At 32.6% G+C, this 19005-nt stretch overlaps 7 protein-coding genes across 8 annotated transcripts; 6 read left to right on the forward strand and 1 right to left on the reverse strand.

Moving 5' to 3' along the window:
- Positions 1 to 241: 241 nt before the first annotated feature.
- On the forward strand, positions 242 to 418 carry AT1G26773 (uncharacterized protein; the record flags this gene model as incomplete). The annotated part of the gene is made up of 1 exon (NM_001123887.1): positions 242 to 418. One exon carries the CDS (start codon positions 242 to 244, stop codon positions 416 to 418), a length of 177 nt encoding a protein of 58 aa, NP_001117359.1.
- A 6371-nt stretch (positions 419 to 6789) lies between these two features.
- On the forward strand, positions 6790 to 8551 carry MYB117 (myb domain protein 117; the record flags this gene model as incomplete). 2 transcript variants are annotated; one of them, NM_001160897.2, is made up of 3 exons in its annotated part: positions 6790 to 7267; positions 7521 to 7955; positions 8054 to 8551. In NM_001160897.2, exons 1-3 carry the CDS (start codon positions 6871 to 6873, stop codon positions 8299 to 8301), a joined length of 1080 nt encoding a protein of 359 aa, NP_001154369.1. In that variant the 5' UTR covers positions 6790 to 6870. The 2 variants fall into 2 exon arrangements, with proteins under 2 accessions (NP_001154369.1, NP_564261.1); NM_102441.3 differs by lacking the exon at positions 8054 to 8551 and having other exon boundaries at positions 6867 to 7267; positions 7521 to 7966.
- A 970-nt stretch (positions 8552 to 9521) lies between these two features.
- On the reverse strand, positions 9522 to 11031 carry AT1G26790 (Dof-type zinc finger DNA-binding family protein). The gene is made up of 2 exons (NM_102442.2): positions 10778 to 11031; positions 9522 to 10648 (listed from the first exon to the last, which is right to left on the reverse strand). The coding sequence occupies exons 1-2, from the start codon at positions 10940 to 10942 to the stop codon at positions 9695 to 9697; spliced, it is 1119 nt and encodes a 372-aa protein (NP_174001.2). The 5' UTR covers positions 10943 to 11031; the 3' UTR covers positions 9522 to 9694.
- Positions 11032 to 12218: 1187 nt separating this feature from the next.
- AT1G26795 (Plant self-incompatibility protein S1 family) lies at positions 12219 to 12792 on the forward strand. Its single transcript, NM_102443.1, has one exon. The coding sequence runs from the start codon at positions 12257 to 12259 to the stop codon at positions 12710 to 12712; it is 456 nt and encodes a 151-aa protein (NP_564262.1). The 5' UTR covers positions 12219 to 12256; the 3' UTR covers positions 12713 to 12792.
- A 1998-nt stretch (positions 12793 to 14790) lies between these two features.
- On the forward strand, positions 14791 to 15320 carry AT1G26796 (Plant self-incompatibility protein S1 family). The gene has a single exon (NM_001036018.1). It carries the CDS (start codon positions 14796 to 14798, stop codon positions 15249 to 15251), a length of 456 nt encoding a protein of 151 aa, NP_001031095.1. The 5' UTR covers positions 14791 to 14795; the 3' UTR covers positions 15252 to 15320.
- A 1472-nt stretch (positions 15321 to 16792) lies between these two features.
- AT1G26797 (Plant self-incompatibility protein S1 family) lies at positions 16793 to 17398 on the forward strand. The gene has a single exon (NM_179378.1). It carries the CDS (start codon positions 16824 to 16826, stop codon positions 17244 to 17246), a length of 423 nt encoding a protein of 140 aa, NP_849709.1. The 5' UTR covers positions 16793 to 16823; the 3' UTR covers positions 17247 to 17398.
- Positions 17399 to 17628: 230 nt separating this feature from the next.
- AT1G26798 (Plant self-incompatibility protein S1 family) lies at positions 17629 to 18179 on the forward strand. Its single transcript, NM_202188.2, has one exon. It carries the CDS (start codon positions 17638 to 17640, stop codon positions 18091 to 18093), a length of 456 nt encoding a protein of 151 aa, NP_973917.1. The 5' UTR covers positions 17629 to 17637; the 3' UTR covers positions 18094 to 18179.
- The last annotated feature ends 826 nt before the right edge of the window (positions 18180 to 19005 follow it).

Below are 19005 nucleotides of genomic sequence, written 5' to 3' on the forward strand. Positions count from 1 at the left end.
GACAAATCTGAGTCTGACTTTGACTTTTAAGTTTGAACATTACTTCTGTCTTGTTTATTTTATACATCTAGGTCCTTTTTTAATTATATTAAATAGGTCATTTAGGTCCATCATGAGCATTGGTGCATTAATTATTGGATTTTGCGAAAAAGGACATTGAATTAGTCTTGATACCATGACTAAGATCTGATGGGATTTACTGTTCGAAACTCTTTGGGCACATATAGCTCTAATGTCATAGATGGCTGTAGCATCACCTGTCCTTCAAATACTGAATCATCCATACCCTCTGGATCCATCAGAGGGTCAGGTTAGCTATAAACTAGACCTCTCCTTGCCTATTATTGCCTCTCGATTTGGATCTGCAAATTTTGCTGATAAGGTTCAGCTTGCTTATTGCGAGCGTTATACTTGCTGAGCTGTGACACACATCACCAATTTCACCACTACACTCTCTCTATACAACTATTGATTTTTTTTTCCTCAAATACAACTATTGTTTTGTCTCAATTTCTTTCACTTTTTAAGATTCTTACTTAAAGTGACCTTTTCCATTTGCTTGGTTTCTTATTTTGGTTTTAGAGTTAATATTCTACACGTATAGTACCTACTCAACTAGTTTGTTATGGACTTTTAAGTCATGGTGGTGCTCAACAATGCACAAAACGACTTTCGTACATAAATGTGAAATGTGCAAACGATGTTGTTGCCGGAAGACTAATATTTCGGAGTGAAATTTTACATATAGAGAAATCTTTGGTAAAAGAATATTAAAGAATGTATATACGTTTGCAAAACCAGTCACAACTTATATGTGGCTCTATTAATCAAGATTTGATATATACAAAACAAAGTGACTAATTAACAATGACTCAAACGAACCACTTGTGAACAAATTCACAAAATCTTTCGAAGTTTATTGTGACGTCCCTAAACTATTATATATCGTCTCGTGACTCCAAATTTAAATTTTCTTTGCTTGGCAAAATCGACCATGCGTATTTTATACATTTAGAGGATGATGTATGGAAGTAGATAATGGAGAGGTACTTTAAATTGTTCGTTAGATTAGGTTGTTATGGACGTTGAGTTATTTATTATAGACATATGATAATGTGAACGTTAGCCAATTCGTGTTAGATTATGTTTCCTTGCGTTGAACAGATCGAAGAAGAAGGGATCGGAGCATTAAAGCATGTGAGGGTGGGGCAGGTAAGTGTCCTTTAAACAATAAGAAGTGGGTCTTAGCATTAGCTTTCTGACATCTTATTCTTACCCATACTTACACCCATTACTTTTCAAAGATTTAACAAATATTATCATGCAAAGAGTACTTTTTTGTCCTTTCTTTAATTCCTTTAATTGCGACACTCTTAACGGACTTCGGTTAAGACAGCCTCCATACCCATATGACATGCATCACAAATCTAACGACTAACATTACTATTATATGTTATACATCAAACAAGAGAACTAATGTGTACGTATAATTGTACGCCATTACATCTCTAATTAAAGCAACAAGACCGTTTGACACAATACTAGAAATCTTGATCGTTAGAAGACTCTCCATCGTTAAAACATCTTCATGTATAGCCTATATATTATGTATAATACTTTCCATTGTTCAGCCTTCTCCGCTCCAATATATACCTTCTTTTAATTTCTATGCAAACTTTCCCTGCTTTTCTTATGTACTATATTATTTCACTCTGAACAATTAGTCTCCTATATAGCAGTTTGAAACTCCAAACGCTTCATATTGTGCTATCAATTAAATTTGATACTAAAAAAATTACACGTTTAAGGGAAACAAAAAATAAGTGATAAAAAATTATAATTTTGTACAATAAAGTTTAATTATATATATTGCATATCAACAATATTGGATTTCTGGCATTACCTCTTAAGATCCACATTGAGGATTGACCTGTTATTCAGAAGAAATCAATATTGACACTTGAAAAGATACCTTGACGAAGAAGACCAATTTGAATTGAGGTTTTAATTTCTTTCCGTGGTGACACAATAATAAATATTCGATCTCTAGAATATAACCTTTGATTACGTAAGTCATTTTTCTTTTCCAACTGATTACGTAAGTCTTGTTGCGCCGTAGCAGAATATTTTCTACTACTCAAATAGCTAAAATAAAATTATTCAAAAATATAATAAAATCAGATCACTATTGTTTCAAATACCGCCATGACTATTCGTAACAACTAAATTTTCTCATCTTCATAATTAAACCGCTCAGACAAAAACATTTCATGCAATAGAAAATGAAGACAAATTTAGACGAACCCATGAGTTGGATGTCGAAATTAATTGGTAGGGTTATGAATTTTAATTAGAGCAAAGAAAGGATTCAAAACATGGCTCTGTCAAGGGAACACACCTAACAGAATCTCATGGATTAGCCTTTGTCTTCTGCTGCTCCCTTACGCCCCACTACTTGTCACATTCCTTCGTTTTTATTCTTCAATAAATAATTTAACTTTTCAAATTTTATTTTTACCCTCAATGTTTTCTTCATTATTGTCCTTCCATATAATTTTATAATATATACACACAGAAAATTTCGTACCAAGTTCAACAGAGCCTTAATTTATAGGCATGATCTCAGGTCGGGTCATATTCCCCACCTTCATATAAAATTGGTTAGAACCGACTGTTGACCAAAATATTAAATCTTATTCACTGTTAATTTTCTTTGTAAACTTAGAAAAAAATTTCCGTTAAAAACATGTAAGTTTTAAAATATATACATGAAAACACTAAAACATGCCCCAAGAATTGAAACCCCTAATTAGTTGAAGGGACCGGTTAAGTTAAGAATTTTGTTGAACTAACTCCGGTTATAGAAACAAAGAAGTAGTGTGATTGTAACCAAAAATACGAATGAGGTTAAGAAAAGAGGGTAGAATTTAAGACAAACTTTATTGGTGGATGTGAAAATAGATATAGGGGCAAAGGAGGCTATGAGATTAGATGGGTCATTGATTCATTCATCTTTGAAAATTGAGAGAGATAGACTTTACTGTTTGGTTACCTTTCACGTCATCTCTTTTTGGAAACTCCAAAAACAGTATGAGTTTGTGTGTGTCTTCGTGATCTGTTCCCACCATTTATCCTCTCTGTCTCTCCACTTCCTTTCATTACTCTCACTTTCTTTCACTTTCTTGTTCACTTCTGTTTCCTCACTAGTTTCTCCTCTTTTTAATCACCAAATCGGCACCTTGTTGCATTAATTACTACAAAAATATATTTACACTCAAACCAAATCAGACCTAATTGAATCTGAACTGATTATTGGTTAAACACTTTGAATTTTCGCAAAAGCATGTGTAGAACAAAATTAATACTTCTTATTTTCAGTTATTTTATAAAAACATTAGTTATCTTAATAGTTGAAAAATCTCGTTGATAGGACGATTAATTTTTTATTTGATTTGCATAAAGTAATTGATCTTTGTTGTTCACAAAATAACGTGATTGATTAGCATTTGAAATTATTTGATTAATTGACAAGTTAATATTTATAATTAAACTCATGGGTGAAACGAAATGCATATCTATAGCTAATTTATTTATAGCTAGCGTCTTAAAAATCCATTGAATGACATATATATTTTGGTGATGTAATCCTAATATTTATAACATTGTACACGTAACCTTCTAGTTTTATATTAGTCTAAATACTTTACGAACTCAACATAGGCAAAATCCAAACTAGTTCGATTTTGTTTTGTTCTATAGTTTTCTCTTTTCTAAGCAAGTATATTCCCTAAGTGTTCGTGATTGTTCGATAGATTTATTGTGATCGTGCGTGGGTGTAGTACGATAAGGAGAATACACGTGATGGTTGTGCGACATCACACGCCAAAATCGGACCATGGGGACGCATCACAGTTGAAGAGAAAAGACTTCTCCTTTGAATTGAATTGGATCCTATGTTACTCTAAATGTGCACGTGTTCATCATCTCCACCTCTCATTATCATTACCAATCCTTATTCTTGATTTAAAACGGATTTTAATTTTCAAAGAACTCAATGTTTACTTGCATTGACTACTAATTATTGAGGACATCTAAAATATCTAAGAAAAAAAACTCTTGTTAATCAATAAAAAAAGATCCCATATGTAAGTAATTTTATTTCTTTGCTTTTTTATTCTTAGTCTAAGATCACTAATCACATAACATATTACATATAGATGGATGCCACGTCAGAAAAGAGTCTATTTGAAAGCGAACTTTTCTTTCGAGTAAAACACAAACCTGACCAAACGTGTAACAAAATTAAACATTATCGTACAAGGGGACATTGTAACACATGAATAACTAAGGTTGATAAAATTTGTAGACGGACATAAAGAATTCCAAGAAAAGTGAATTAGGTGAAATTTAAATGGGCTATGGGGTCAAAGAATGGTCGAGAAAATAAAAATTAGATTATGTCAGACGAGTAAAATTGAGCTTTGGATTAATTCCAACGTTTTAGTGATTCCTTATTACACATTTGATGTATTTTTGTGACAAACTGACAAAAGTATATATTAATGCTATGTTGAAAAAGGTATGTTCAAGCTTGTAATCAATTTTGGACTGAGTCACGCATGGACCGTAGCTAATATATCCACCGAAACGGATTGACCATGAGATCGCAATCTATTTTATACCTCAGATAATTTTTGTCCCCTCACTATATGAGCTTTACATACATCTGTTTCCAGAGTAATTTAGTTGCTTATTCTGTTAGTCACTCCCTAAAACAAGCTACTACACTCGATCAAGCAGTAACATCAAACTCCTTTAATCTTCCAAGTTAGACTCTCTTCTTACTTTTCAAGGTATGTTTAAATATTTAACATGTTTATAAATAATTCCATGTGTAAATAGAACATATGTTTTTAATAACTTAGTATTTTAGACGAAAGAATCGAAAATCTAGTACTAGTCTACTGGATATAAACAAAGTAACAAGATAGATTCATAGCCCAAAACAAAAGAACAACCAAATCGAAGTCCCACTTTAGCTAGTGGCTCTACTTACAAACAAACATAATTAATAGTGTGTTTCACCATATTTTATTTCATCATTTCATTTTAAACGGTAAAAAAAAACTGATTACAATTTTTATAAATGTTTGTTCTGCAAAATATAAAATTAAATAAAGCTGCATAACTTTCTGTTTCATAAAATTATATAGTTCATATATACTTCTTCACCCAACCTTTTATTTCATATTTCATATATAATATTAATGTGTATTTCAAAGTGATTGACCAATTAAAAAGAAAATATGACGAAGAGAAAGAGAGTTTGTAGTGCGTTCGGTTAAATCTCTGTGCAGAGGATCGTACAGTTCTGAGACCCCTTTTGTATCTGTATTTATCCCATATTTAATGGTTACGTCTGCCAATTGGGATTTCTGGTCAAATACGAAAAGGTCTTAAAAGTTATTTCTTTACATTTTTACTGTTCATTCTCATTACTTATACACACTTCCACACGGCCACATTCCTCATGTATGTGGGATATTTAGGGTTGAGAGTTTTTTTGAATTGGCATTGTAATATCTCGTTATTAAAAACCATGAGACTGCTACAAAGAATAAAACAGTCAAAATTTCAAGATTATTTGATACAACATGACAAGGAGAAAATGAGTATATTGAAGCGATGTTTAATTAAGAAAAAAATTGAATGAAGAAAAAAGATTGTGGTTAATTTTTTAAGATAAGAGAGGGTTTCACAGAAACAAAAATGGTAGTAAAAAGTAAAGGAATGAAAGACAAGTGGAGATTAAGAGAGAAAGAGGTAAATTTTAAGGAACCCAAAATGAAATGAAAGAAAAAGCTGTCTGAGAATTGGTTGTGCTAAGAAGAGACCCGACTCATTCCCCAATGGTAAACTCTCTTTTTGCCTTCATCCTTTTTTGGTAGTTAGTTCTGCTTCAGCTTTTTTTCTTTCATCTCATTAGCTTTTATTATTTTCACCTTGCACCTATAAAACATGCATTGATTAATAGAGGATAAATTTCACCTAATAACGGTAAGATTCATTTCGGACTCGTCCAAGATATTCTCTACATTCATTGTTTTTTAGGTCGACACTCCCAACATTAATTTATTTTGTCATAATCCATTGGTTTTCATTAAATAAAAGAGGAAATACTATCTTATACATCAAACTAAGATAAACATTAATTATTCATAAAAGTAGGAAATTTGTATAAGGAACCATAGAGAAGCAGCGTAATTAATGTTATCGTTTGATTATGAACCCTAATACGACTATAAAACTATTGCATACTTTTCAATTACTATCAATCTATGGACATGGAAAAAAACTTGGTCTTCAAATCTTAGTTACTTTTAAATTTAATAAATGATTTATCAGAAAAACTCTTTAACTTCTATGAAACTAGGTACACCTGAACAAATGTATAACAGTCCACAGCAAAATCGAATATCGATAATACACATTTGTACTTACTTATTACAGTAGTGTATATGTAATATATATAATAATGTATAAATGCAAAGAACTCTGTCGTTTGAATTAGTCCGTGACGACGGTCCATAACCCTTTTTAACAGTCGTCAGAAAACACGGTCGCGACATGTACATACACGCACATACCTAAAGCCATACGTAACAAACACACCATTATATACAAAAGATATTCTATTATTTTTAAAAAATAATATTTATGACACACATTTACGTACGTGTATATATAATATGCAAATGCACTCACATAAGTCTTTCTCCTCCGATGGTATATGTCTATAAGCTGACGTGACATCTCTCTTAATTCTCAATAACACTTCTCTTCTTCTTCCTTTCTCCCAACACTAACTCCATGTTTATAACGGAAAAACAAGTGTGGATGGATGAGATCGTCGCAAGAAGAGCTTCTTCTTCTTGGGACTTCCCTTTCAACGACATTAATATTCATCAGCATCATCATCGTCACTGCAACACAAGTCATGAGTTTGAAATCTTGAAGAGTCCTCTTGGAGATGTAGCGGTTCACGAAGAAGAGAGTAATAATAATAACCCTAATTTCAGTAACAGCGAGAGTGGTAAGAAGGAGACAACAGATAGTGGTCAGTCTTGGTCCTCGTCGTCTTCAAAACCATCGGTCTTGGGGAGAGGACATTGGAGACCAGCTGAAGATGTTAAACTCAAAGAGCTTGTCTCCATTTACGGCCCACAAAACTGGAACCTCATAGCTGAAAAGCTTCAAGGAAGATCTGGTAAGTTAAATCAAAACCTTATTTATTTTCTATTTCTTTTGACAGCAAGTTAAATCAAAACCTTATAGATCTTCAAAATTTCATCAAAACCAGTTTGTTTGATTCATCTGGATCTGTCAAGTTCTTAAGATCCGGTGATAAAATCAATTTTTGTTTTTATTAGTTTTCTTGGTCTTTAGCCTTCTATGTCCAATCTAAGTCCTAACGTAATTTTTTTTGAGTTTTATTAACTTAATCTTGATTGTTTTTAAAGGGAAGAGCTGTAGACTACGATGGTTTAACCAATTGGACCCGAGGATAAACCGAAGAGCTTTCACAGAAGAAGAAGAGGAGAGGCTGATGCAAGCACATAGGCTTTATGGTAACAAATGGGCAATGATTGCGAGGCTTTTCCCTGGTAGAACTGATAATTCAGTGAAGAACCATTGGCATGTTGTCATGGCTCGTAAGTATAGAGAACACTCTTCTGCTTACCGTAGGAGAAAGCTTATGAGTAATAATCCACTTAAACCTCACCTCACCAATAATCATCATCCTAACCCTAACCCTAATTACCACTCTTTTATCTCCACTAATCATTACTTCGCTCAGCCTTTCCCCGAGTTTAATTTGACTCATCACCTGGTTAATAATGCCCCTATCACGAGTGACCATAACCAGCTTGTGTTGCCTTTCCATTGCTTTCAAGGTAGCCTATAGCTCTTCCTCCTCTTTCAATAGTTTTTTCAATTGTCTTTTGCATATTTTGAACTCTTTTTTGGTTTTTGTTATATCTACAACGTTCAGGTTATGAGAACAATGAACCTCCGATGGTTGTGAGTATGTTTGGCAACCAAATGATGGTCGGCGATAACGTTGGTGCCACGTCAGACGCGTTATGCAATATTCCGCACATTGACCCTAGTAACCAAGAGAAACCGGAGCCAAATGATGCAATGCATTGGATCGGAATGGACGCGGTAGATGAGGAGGTGTTCGAAAAGGCTAAGCAGCAACCACATTTTTTCGATTTTCTTGGCTTGGGGACGGCGTGAATGTTGAACAAATTGGTGTTAATCAGATAACGACAGTGGTTAAATTTGGTTACAAAAAAAATAGCATTTAGCTTTAGTAGCTAGAAAACAAACAAACCAGATCCTAGCCTTTGTCCTTGCGTTTACGTTAATTACTAAACTGTAGATTGTTGTTGTTGGCACTTGGTTGTCTAGTGTAACATTTGATAAGTCATTGTTTTTAGTAGTACTCGTTCAGAAATATTTAACAAAGAGAGATTGGTTTTAAAAAGTTGATTCTTTTATGATGAAGTGACGTGAAATATTGCTAAAGACGTGTTGAGAATAACAACGAGAGAGAGAGAGAGAGAAGGGAAATTAAAAAGAGTGGAGTTTCTAGGAGTTGGAGAAAGAGACGAAGATGCGTAATTAAGAGAAGAGGAACTGCCAAAATTGAGGCAGAGATTGTGCAACAGAAAGGCCAAACATGAAACATGCTCACCAAATCTCACACACACATTGCATTTGTTTCTTCTCTTCAAACCGTTTTTCCAACTCTTCAAGCTTCTTACCTATGTATCTCTCTCATGTCACGCGGACCCACACATGCCCTTCTTTCTTGTAATTCTTTCCATGTTGTAGATATAAAAGAAAAATTTAAATTGAATTGTTCTTTTGTATAGTTTTGGTTGGGTTAAAAAAAAAGGAAAAAAATTAGTTTTGGTTTTGAATATGAGTTTTTAAAATAATATATAACGTGGATAAATGTATGGGTTTTTCGGATTTTGAAAGGTTGTTGTAGAGAAGATTTTTAATTTACCCATTGGGTCTGAAATTGCTTCAATAGGCCCAATCTATTTCGGAGATGTTCTCGAGTCTCTCTTTTTGGGAACAAACATCCGAGTGAAGTCAATATTAAGTGATTTTCGAAAAGATAAAAACTATTCTAAAACTAATTAACATTTTTCCACTCATTTTAGTAATTCTCCCAAAGTAAAGTGCTTAAAGAGAGGGGGAAAAAAGTGCTTAAAGTGTTTTCTTCTTATTGTTTCCCTTTATACGCAAATGAAGAGACTTATTTTATTTTCAAAGAAAGAGACTTTTATGTTTCTCCTTTAGCTTTTAGTTTGTACCAATCAGATGGATTCTGTACCAAGGACTCCAAGTTAAGATTCTCTACTTTTTCTCCTTTACATGAAAATTCACACATATGTTTTTTTTCCAATTAATTTATACACTAGTACTACAAAATACAAATAATGGAGTAAACAATATTTTCGAACCACATTTACCAAAAAAGACATTACACTTCAGCATTTCCATCTGTTTGGATAATCTACAAAATGGGGATTGTGGTATATAAATAAGATAGATATTAAAAGTTAATTCATCACACAAAAAAAGGTATCTACAAAGTTTCTTTTCTCCTTTAACGTTATATGCTCTCTCTGAAGTTCATAGATCTTGCCATGGCTGCAGGGTTTGCTTGCAGGTTAAGATACGTTTCAGGGACGAATCTGTTGTTGCTGCTCTTTGTTTCAGCTCCATTACTGAAAAAGCTGAATTCTTGTGTCTTCTCGCGGGTCATCGGTACTGGATACCACACATGGTTATTTGTAGCCATACTTGTTTCATTTTTGATGCTCTGAGATTCCAAAAGCAAGCTTGTTCTCTCAAAAGCATTTTTACTCTCTTTAACAGTTTCATGAGAAGTTTCGTCTCTTGTCCTTTTCCCAAGACATGTAGAAGTGTCGAGGGTAGACCAAACCGGTATCGCGCAGCCCCAGTAGACGGGCATGTGGTAGAAACTAGGGTTTGGAGGGTATTGGTAAGGCCAAGGAGGCGAAACAGGGGATGCTTGGGGAGGAAGTAACCCTTGGAAGTTGTTGGGTTCTTGTGAAACAGGTTCAGCGTTTATCTTCACTTCGTTTGATTGATGCTTAGGCCTCTCAGTTACCAAAGAGTCCGAAGACTCGAAGCTTAGAATCTTTGTTGAGGAGCTATTGTAATTGTCAGTATCCTCGGAAGTGATGTGCAGGTACTGGTCTGAAGAAACCCATCCCTTGTTCTTGCGACGGCCTGAGCCAACCGGGACGATCCTCATGGATCCACCAGCGGTCCAATACCTCTGGCATTTTCTACAGAAGTGACGTGGCTGGTTAACGTTGTAGTTGTTGTAGTAACAGAATTTGGTGTCTGCGCTGTTGCATCTCGGACATGGAAGAATCTTGTCTGGTTTCTTCAGTTCAGTTGTTTTCTCTTCTTCCGATGTAATTGTTGTGATCTCGCTGTGTTGGTCATCACTGTTCTCAGATGTTTCTTTTGACTCGTTGTTAAGATTAGATGACAGCTTAAGACTTGTATTGTCAGTAACAGATTGGTTATTCATCTGAAAAAAATTGAAGGAACTTGGATTAGGATTAACATCATGAACTAGTTTCAAACTGATACAAGGACTAGAGAAAATATTAAATCTTTAGCATTTCTTAACAAATAAAGGTAAGACCATGAAACATACCATGTGTGGTCGAAGTGATAGAGAAGAAGACGAGGAAGACGAGGAAGAATCAGGAAGAACATGGGACGAAGAAGAGTATGGATCATGAGAAACCGGTGTAATTGTCCAGCCAAACAATTTAACCGGAGTATCTCTAACTTGAGACATACCAATCTTTGAAGACATAAGACAGAAAAGAAGATGGAGTATGAGATTAGATTTGTGTTATGTGTTTATTCTTTATTTGAGGTCTGAGACAAGAGTATGTATAAGAGGCTGAGGTTGGTATTAAATTAATAACGGATCACACAGAGCCACAAGCCATAAAGACAGAGAAAATGGAGAAATTACACGTCAGCTTAGAGAGGGACATGAAGAGATGAGAGAGCCACATGTTGCAAAAAAGTGGGCTTTTTGCTATCTCTTTTCATGCTCTTTTTGATCTCTCTTTCAGTGCCACTAAAAAGATTTGCCTCCTTTATTGTCAGCCACGTCTCATTAAAATGTACAACTTCTTTTGGAATATTCATACAGAAAATTAGAAATACAATAATGCGAAAACATTTACAAAAATGCCAGCTGCCATACATCAGTTCAAAATGCTATATTACAGATGTTCCAATGTGGTTTTGTGAATGAGTACAAAATATTTTGGTTTCTATACGAATAACCAAAATATTGACTACTAAAAAAATTGTTGCTAGGGTAAGCAAAATCAGATATTACAATATGAATAACCAAAACATCGATTATAAAAACTAATTTCTATACAAATAACTAAAATATCGATAACTATTTTCTCCTTGTCATCCCTAGCGACGAGACAACAATCATCATTCTCCTCGAGATGATATCAAGATTGCGGTGGTTAAAATCTTGGTAAAGTGCTATGTTTACCATGTTGGACCATTTATTTTTACTCTTACTCTATATTATTTATCTAATAGGAGAAAAATTTACAACGTTGGTAATTTAGCTTCTCACATGCGTGATCGTGAGATACAAACACATTGTTGTGCACGATGTGTTTGAAGCTGGTTTAGAGTGATAAAAGACGTTTTGTTGCTAGAAAAGAAATCAATAAATTGTGGTTTAAGGTAGATCTTGCTCTAACAGTTTTTCAAAATAATTTGATTTATTCGCGTGATTCATGCACTTATTTAGTATCACATACGTTACAATTTCAAACTAATATTGCATAGTTGTTAATAATTAAATATAATGATATAGAAACCATTTCATACTAACATTGCATTATTCCATAAATTTGACCATTTTTGTTGCCAAAGAATAATGATATAGAAACCATTAAATATATATTTTATTTAGTATGCTTGTAATTGTATTTTACGTTACAAACTAAAGATTTATACGTATATCCCAGAAGATAATTTGCATTAAAAATAATAACACATTTAATGTATTTTCATCTATAAATTCTTGCTTCTGAAACAGAACAAATATTATTATCTCACAAATTCTTAAAAGTAAAACACACTCATGGCTTTCTCAACCAATCAAAATTTTATTTTTGTATTATTCTTATTTTTCTTTATCCTCAAAACGTCAGCATCATTAACAAATCACTCGTCCCCCGATGGGCTTTTACCATTCGCACGTAAACATGTTATCATCATCAACAAATTGGTCACACGTGCAACGTTGATTGTACATTGTACTAACAAAGGGGAAGATTTAGGGGTAATAAGACTCAACCCTCTAGATCGTTTTGATTTCAGGTTTCGTGTCAATCTCCGTAAAACAACAACATACACTTGCAGTTTCGAGTGGCCCGGCAATACAGCTACGTTTGATATTTTTAGAGCTGATAGAGACGATAATCCAAGCGGTAAATATGGAGTTTGCAGCGAATGTATATGGAGTATTTATGAGCCAGCTCCTTGTCGTGATAGACGTGATGGAGGCCAACCTCAGTGTTTTCCTTGGGCTTCTTAGTCATCTAAAAATATTTAAGATATTTGTATTTTCCCTTTCATTTACTTTAGTAATAATAAAATAAAATAATTTTGTGTTTGAATTTGTGGTTACCTATTTTTAGTTTCTCATGTGTGATAATAGATTAGGTTATTCTTATAACCATGAAAATCTGAATTCACGTCAAAGACACATTCATCACGACCTTAATGGCAAGGCGATCTTGTGATAATGATTCACAGTTTTGTTTATTTGGGTATATCGCCTTCCCCAATCATATGAATATGGTATGGTTCACCGCTTTATTCATGTAAATCCGGAAGAAGTAAAAAAACCTTATCATCGACACCTAACATGATTTCTTGCTTCAAGCGGCGAATGTTCTTGTGCACATACATTTTGACCACAAGGAAGCAATTCTTCACCAATTCATGGAAAGCATAAAGATCGCGGTCAATACTACAGCTAATGTGTTCGTAAGAATATTTCTCATTGTCTTCGAGAGTTCAAAGTAATTAGGTGTTTGTATATAAGATAGACCTCGAGATAAATATAGCAGTCTCCCATTTCTGTTCTGATTGATAACTCTTTATTGTTGCGATAAATGGTGTACCACCAAGTATCTTACTAATCAACACTACCAAAAATATAAATTGCAATGTGATTAGTAGTTTTTGGTATGCACATGAGTTGATTGATACAAGGCATATATATATATATATATGACATACTACGGCTAATGACCAAGAACATGCAAAAGAAATGTCTGAGATATCTAATAACAATTAAGTCACATAAGAGTAAATAAACATATACCCGATAATATTAATGTCCTAGAGAGATCTATAATCAAATTGGAGTAGCACAGGAAAGATGTATAGTCATCAAAGCATACATGTCAAGAAATACGAGGTAAACAAAAAGAAAAGCAACGTCATATCTGTTAAGAATAATTTTGAGAAAATCAATTACCATGTCAAGAAATTTGATAAAACTAACATTTCTATTTTCCTCATTTGCAAACAAATATTTGTTGCAGTTTATAGAGCAAATTATGCAGTGTCCTAAGATTATTCAGCCAATACATAGGCACAACTTACAATGTATTTTTTAATTAATATTTTAAATCATTTAGTATTTAAGAAACTCGAAAATAGAAAAACAACTAACGTTTGGTAAACCCGGTAAAACCATATAATGGTGGATGAATCATAAGGGACCAGAGCTGAACATCAATCTAACCGGTTGGTCTGCGTTTGGAAACACAACAATTGCAACAATAATATTATATATAATAGGAATATGACCTCTTCAGAAATCGACAATTCATCATTTAAAAATAAACATATATAAGCACCAAAAAACGGAAAACGGTAAACTAATCAAGTTAAAATTATTTTAACATCATGATTTGTATGAACCAAATTTAGAAAAACAAATAAATATTCCAAAAAGCAATACTAGATGGAAGAGATTATTAGGATCATAAAAAAAAAAGTACGAGAAGATGTTAAAACATGCTTATTTACAACACAAAATAAAAGAACATCCGCAAGTATGAGTATAGCATGTTGAAAATTTTGATAATATTTATGGATAAGAATAAATGTGTTTTTTATAATTAGAAGATATATAAATAACAATGATATTAATAAAAAATATAAATAAAAGATTTAAGTTAATCAGAAGATTGTAAAAATAATTTGTTTGATATAAATTGAATTTTTTACTAAATTTAGTTATGAATAATTGAAAGACAAATAGCTTTATAGGTCTTTTTTTTTGGAACAAAAAATAGCTTTATAAGTCAAAAATAGAAAATGCCATAAATATAACCATTTGTTGCCAAAACACATTAATAATTAACAAAGCAAAAATATAGATTTTAATTAGTATGGTTATAATTAACTAATTATTGGTGAACATGATTAGACTCCATATATTTATCGCCAAGACATTGTTATTAGTTATAAGCTAAAGATTTTCACATCCTTTATCCCAAAAAATAATTTTTCTTTTTAGTTTAGAAAAGACATTATTTGTTGTTTCATCTATAAATTTTGCTTCCGAATGAACAAAGGCTTAAACTAAAGCCACCACACACATGGCTTCTTCAAGCAATCAAAATTTCATTTTCTTGTTAATTTTCTTTCTCGCTGTCCACAAAACATCGTCATCATTTGGAAATTATTCGTCCACCGAAGGAGTCTTACTATTCTCACCTAAACATGTTATCATCATCAACAAATTGGTCACACTTGCAACGTTGATTGTGCATTGTAGGAACAAAGGGGACGATTTAGGGGTAATAAGCCTCCAACATTTAGCTCGTTTTCATTTCAGGTTTCGCGTCAATCTTCGTAAAACAACAAAGTACACTTGCAGTTTCGAGTGGCCCGGCAATACAGCTACGTTTGATATTTTTAGAGCTGATAGAGACGATAATCCAAGAAGTAAATATGGAGTTTGCAGCGAATGTATTTGGAGTATTTATGAGCCAGCTCCTTGTCGTGATAGACGTGATGGAGGCCAGCCTCAGTGTTTTCCTTGGGCTTCTTAGTCATTTAAAATATTTTTCCCTTCATTTACTTTAGTAATAATATAAATAAAATAATTTGGTGTTTGAATTTGTGGTTACCTATTTTTTAGTTTCTCATGTGTTAATAGATTAGGTTGTTCTTATAACCATGAAAATCTGAATTCACGACTAATCAAGACATTGATGACGAGGCAACGTTTTCATAACGATTAAAGTGAATATATGGTATATATAATATTGGTTCACCGCTTATTCTCGTAGATCCGGAAGAAGCAGAACAACCTTAATATACTCGCACGAAATCTAGTCAAAGAATGTTAATAATTGGAGTTCAAACTTTCCGGAGTTCGTGTTAAGAATGAATAGCGCACATAAATTTAAACCGCAAGAGAAGCAATTATTTCGTGTAATTAAAGCACAAAAACGCCGTCAATTTGGACTTAGAAGTTCTTAAGGAAACAACTAAACTTTGGTAAAGAAAACCTCTCAAGAGATAGAGAAAAATTGTTACGAAAATTCGACATTTTTTTCACTTCCAACAAAACTACGAGACAGAGATTAGTAAGTTATTAAAATGTAGTTTTTTTTTTTGAATGGTCCTGTAAAAGTGGCTTAGCAGTCTCCTCAAATGGGTTGGGGACTCTCTCTTGTATGAAAGATCATGGATCTAATTTTTTTTTTTTGGTAACCGTAGACACCTTAAATGGCAAGGATACCCAATTTCTATAGATCTCGAGGATTAATTTAGGTTCAGCCCATGATTTACCCTGTTTATAAAAAAAAAACAGAACATGAGAAATCTATTTTACAAAAATGAACATGGCAATATGCAACATTGTTTGGTCTACGTCGGTTGTACACCGTGTGAAACACGTCTAAATGGAAAATACTACTAGAGTTAAAGTAGTCATCATTCCATGGGACCAATGAACATCTACCACATGTGTGATAGAATTCAGTGTCATTATTGTATAAGGTAAGTAGTAGCATATACAAGCATAAAAATAATAATATCTCCCCTTTTTAACCATTATTTTGCTCGTTTTTTAACATCCCATCATCATTCATAGTTTCTCTCTTTATATGTAAATTCACAATAACATTTTAGAAGACGTCCATTAGTTTTCTTACAAAAATATATATAAAAAAGTTGTGAATAATTGGACTAGCTAAATATGACTAAAAAGAAAAACCTACTAAAGAAGTAAAGATGACAAATAGAATCCTATTAGACAAAAATATCTTATTTTGAGATATTTAACCTTCTACTTCCCAAAAGTAAATTAGATGAGATATTTTATTTTGTATGCTAGCAACTACCAATAGACATGTTTACTTGAAAATACATAATTAATTATAAGCTATATAATCTACAGATTTTCACTTCTTTTTGTTTAATTGACAAATTTACATCCTTTTAAATATGACTGGATATGGTATATTAAATGTTTTTGTCAAGGAAATAACAAAGAAGGTAATAGTTGACAAAAAAAATTAATTCATAAATACCACTTCACAGAAAATCAAAGTATATATATTACAAACGAGCAAAATACATCCATGGCTTCCTCAACAAATCACCAATTCATTTCCATGCTAATCACAGTTCTAGTTATCTTCAAAACATCGTTAGCGTTTGAAAACTTTTCATCTGTCGATGGTAATTTCCCGTTCTCACCTAAACATGTTATAATCATCAACACTTTGCACCCACATGGAAAATTATACGTGCACTGTAGGAATAAAGGGGAAGATTTAGGGCTTCATAAGATAGAATATCGAGAACAAATAGATTTCAGGTTTCGTGTCAATCTACGCAGAACAACAACATACACTTGTAAATTCTCGTGGCCAGGAAATGAAAAGACGTTCGATATTTTTAGAGCGGATAGAGACGATAGTTCAAAAAGTACAAGTGGAATATGTAGAGAATGTATTTGGTATATTTGTGAGACAGGTCCATGTCGTGCTAGACGCGATGGAGGGGATCCATTCTGTTTTTCATGGACATCTTAGAGATTGACTGGTATATCAGATTAACAGATGAAAAGACAAATTATGAAATATCGGAATCAATAAAAAGATGGCACTTTTAAATTGAATATATATGTTTTTTTTTCAAATGCCAAAAATTAATATTTAGTAGATGAATAAAGTGTCTTTAGTTTAGTTATAATTTCAAAACCTTTACTTGAAAATACATCATTATAAGCTTTATTATCTACAGATTTTCACATCTTTTTGTTTAATTGACAAATTTCACATCATTTTAAATATGACTAATTATATGGTATATTAAATGTTTTGTCAAGGAAATAACAAGAAGATAATAGTTCACAATTTTTTTAATTCATAAATACTACTTCACAGAAAATCCAAGTATATTAAAAACCAGCAAAATACATCCATGGCTTCCTTAACAAATCACCAATTCATTTCCGTGCTAATCACAACTCTAGTTATCTTCAAAACGTCATTAGCGTTTGAAAACTATACATCTGTCGATGTTGATCTTCCGTTTGCACCTAAACATGTTATAATCATCAACACATTGAACCCACATGAAAGATTGGTCGTGCACTGTAGGAATAAAGGGAAAGATCTAGGGGTTCATGCGTTAGAACCTCAAGAACAAATAGATTTCAGGTTTCGGGTCAATCTACGCAGAACAACAACATACACTTGTACATTCTCGTGGCCAGGAAATGCAAAGACATTTGATATTTTTAGAGTAGATAGAGACGATAATTCAAAAAGTACATGTGGAATATGTAGAGAATGTATTTGGTATATTTGTGAGACAGGTCCATGTCGTGCTAGACGCGATGGAGGGGCTCCTTTCTGTTTTTCATGGACATCTTAGAGATTGAATGGTATATCATATTAACAGATGAATAGACCAATTGTGAAATATCGGAATCAATAGAATAACGACACTTTTAAATTGAAGAGAAATGTTTTTTTTTTCCAAATGCCAAAAAACTAGTATTAGATAGATGAATAAAGCTAAGTTTGTTTAGTTTGGTTATAATTTCAAAACATGCAAGAAAAATTAAATAACCACGTGTTATTTTTATGTTTTATCATTGATCACAGTTTTATGAATAATAACTAAGTACTCATCAGAATTGTTGAAAACGTGAAAAAACTGCATACCAATCAAGCTCTTAATCATCGTAGAATATTTCTGGTATTTTTCTTTCATTTCGTTGTATCCGAATAGTATTAAATAGACAAATAAGCTGTTTGAAATTGTTGTTACATATTTTTCACTATTTGTCACTAAAACCTATATAAGCCTATTTACATCCCCATGCAATTTCATATACGTATGTTTTATATTCTCTCTAAATCCAAGACGGGCTTTGATTATTCTACAGCAAAGTATTTGAGTGTCTCTTTCCATTTCTCTTACTTTATCAGTTGTATACTTGTATAGTATAAAGGACTCTAACCCGAGGTTGAGATGGAACTGTGAGCTTCATCCATCTACTTTGTCCTTTGCAAACCAAATAGTCACCAAATCATGTGTGTTTGTGTGTAATTTTGTTTTGCTTTGTGTGCTTGTATATTATGAAACATATCATATAGCGTTTTATTTTATTTAAACCAATAATTTTTTGAAGTAAAATTATTATTACATATACATTAATTGATATGAAACATACATAAGTTGTATAAATATATTAGATATTATTTTATAATTTTAACAGAAAACAAAATTGGAATTTTCTGATTAAATTTAATTCTTATTATATTTTTAGAATTTTCTGAA

This window comes from Arabidopsis thaliana (genome assembly GCF_000001735.4).
Source record: "Arabidopsis thaliana chromosome 1 sequence".
Taxonomy (NCBI): domain Eukaryota; kingdom Viridiplantae; phylum Streptophyta; class Magnoliopsida; order Brassicales; family Brassicaceae; genus Arabidopsis; species Arabidopsis thaliana.

Excerpts from the sequence above, each read along its gene's own strand:
- AT1G26796 (NM_001036018.1), top strand. The coding sequence starts at position 14,796 with ATGGCTTCTTCAAGCAATCAAAATTTCATTTTCTTGTTAATTTTCTTT.
- AT1G26797 (NM_179378.1), top strand. The coding sequence starts at position 16,824 with ATGCTAATCACAGTTCTAGTTATCTTCAAAACATCGTTAGCGTTTGAA.
- AT1G26798 (NM_202188.2), top strand. The coding sequence starts at position 17,638 with ATGGCTTCCTTAACAAATCACCAATTCATTTCCGTGCTAATCACAACT.
- AT1G26795 (NM_102443.1), top strand. The coding sequence starts at position 12,257 with ATGGCTTTCTCAACCAATCAAAATTTTATTTTTGTATTATTCTTATTT.
- AT1G26790 (NM_102442.2), bottom strand. The coding sequence starts at position 10,942 with ATGTCTTCAAAGATTGGTATGTCTCAAGTTAGAGATACTCCGGTTAAA. Across the intron at positions 10,649-10,777 it reads TATCACTTCGACCACACATG|ATGAATAACCAATCTGTTAC; the intron begins GTATGTTTCATG and ends AATTTTTTTCAG.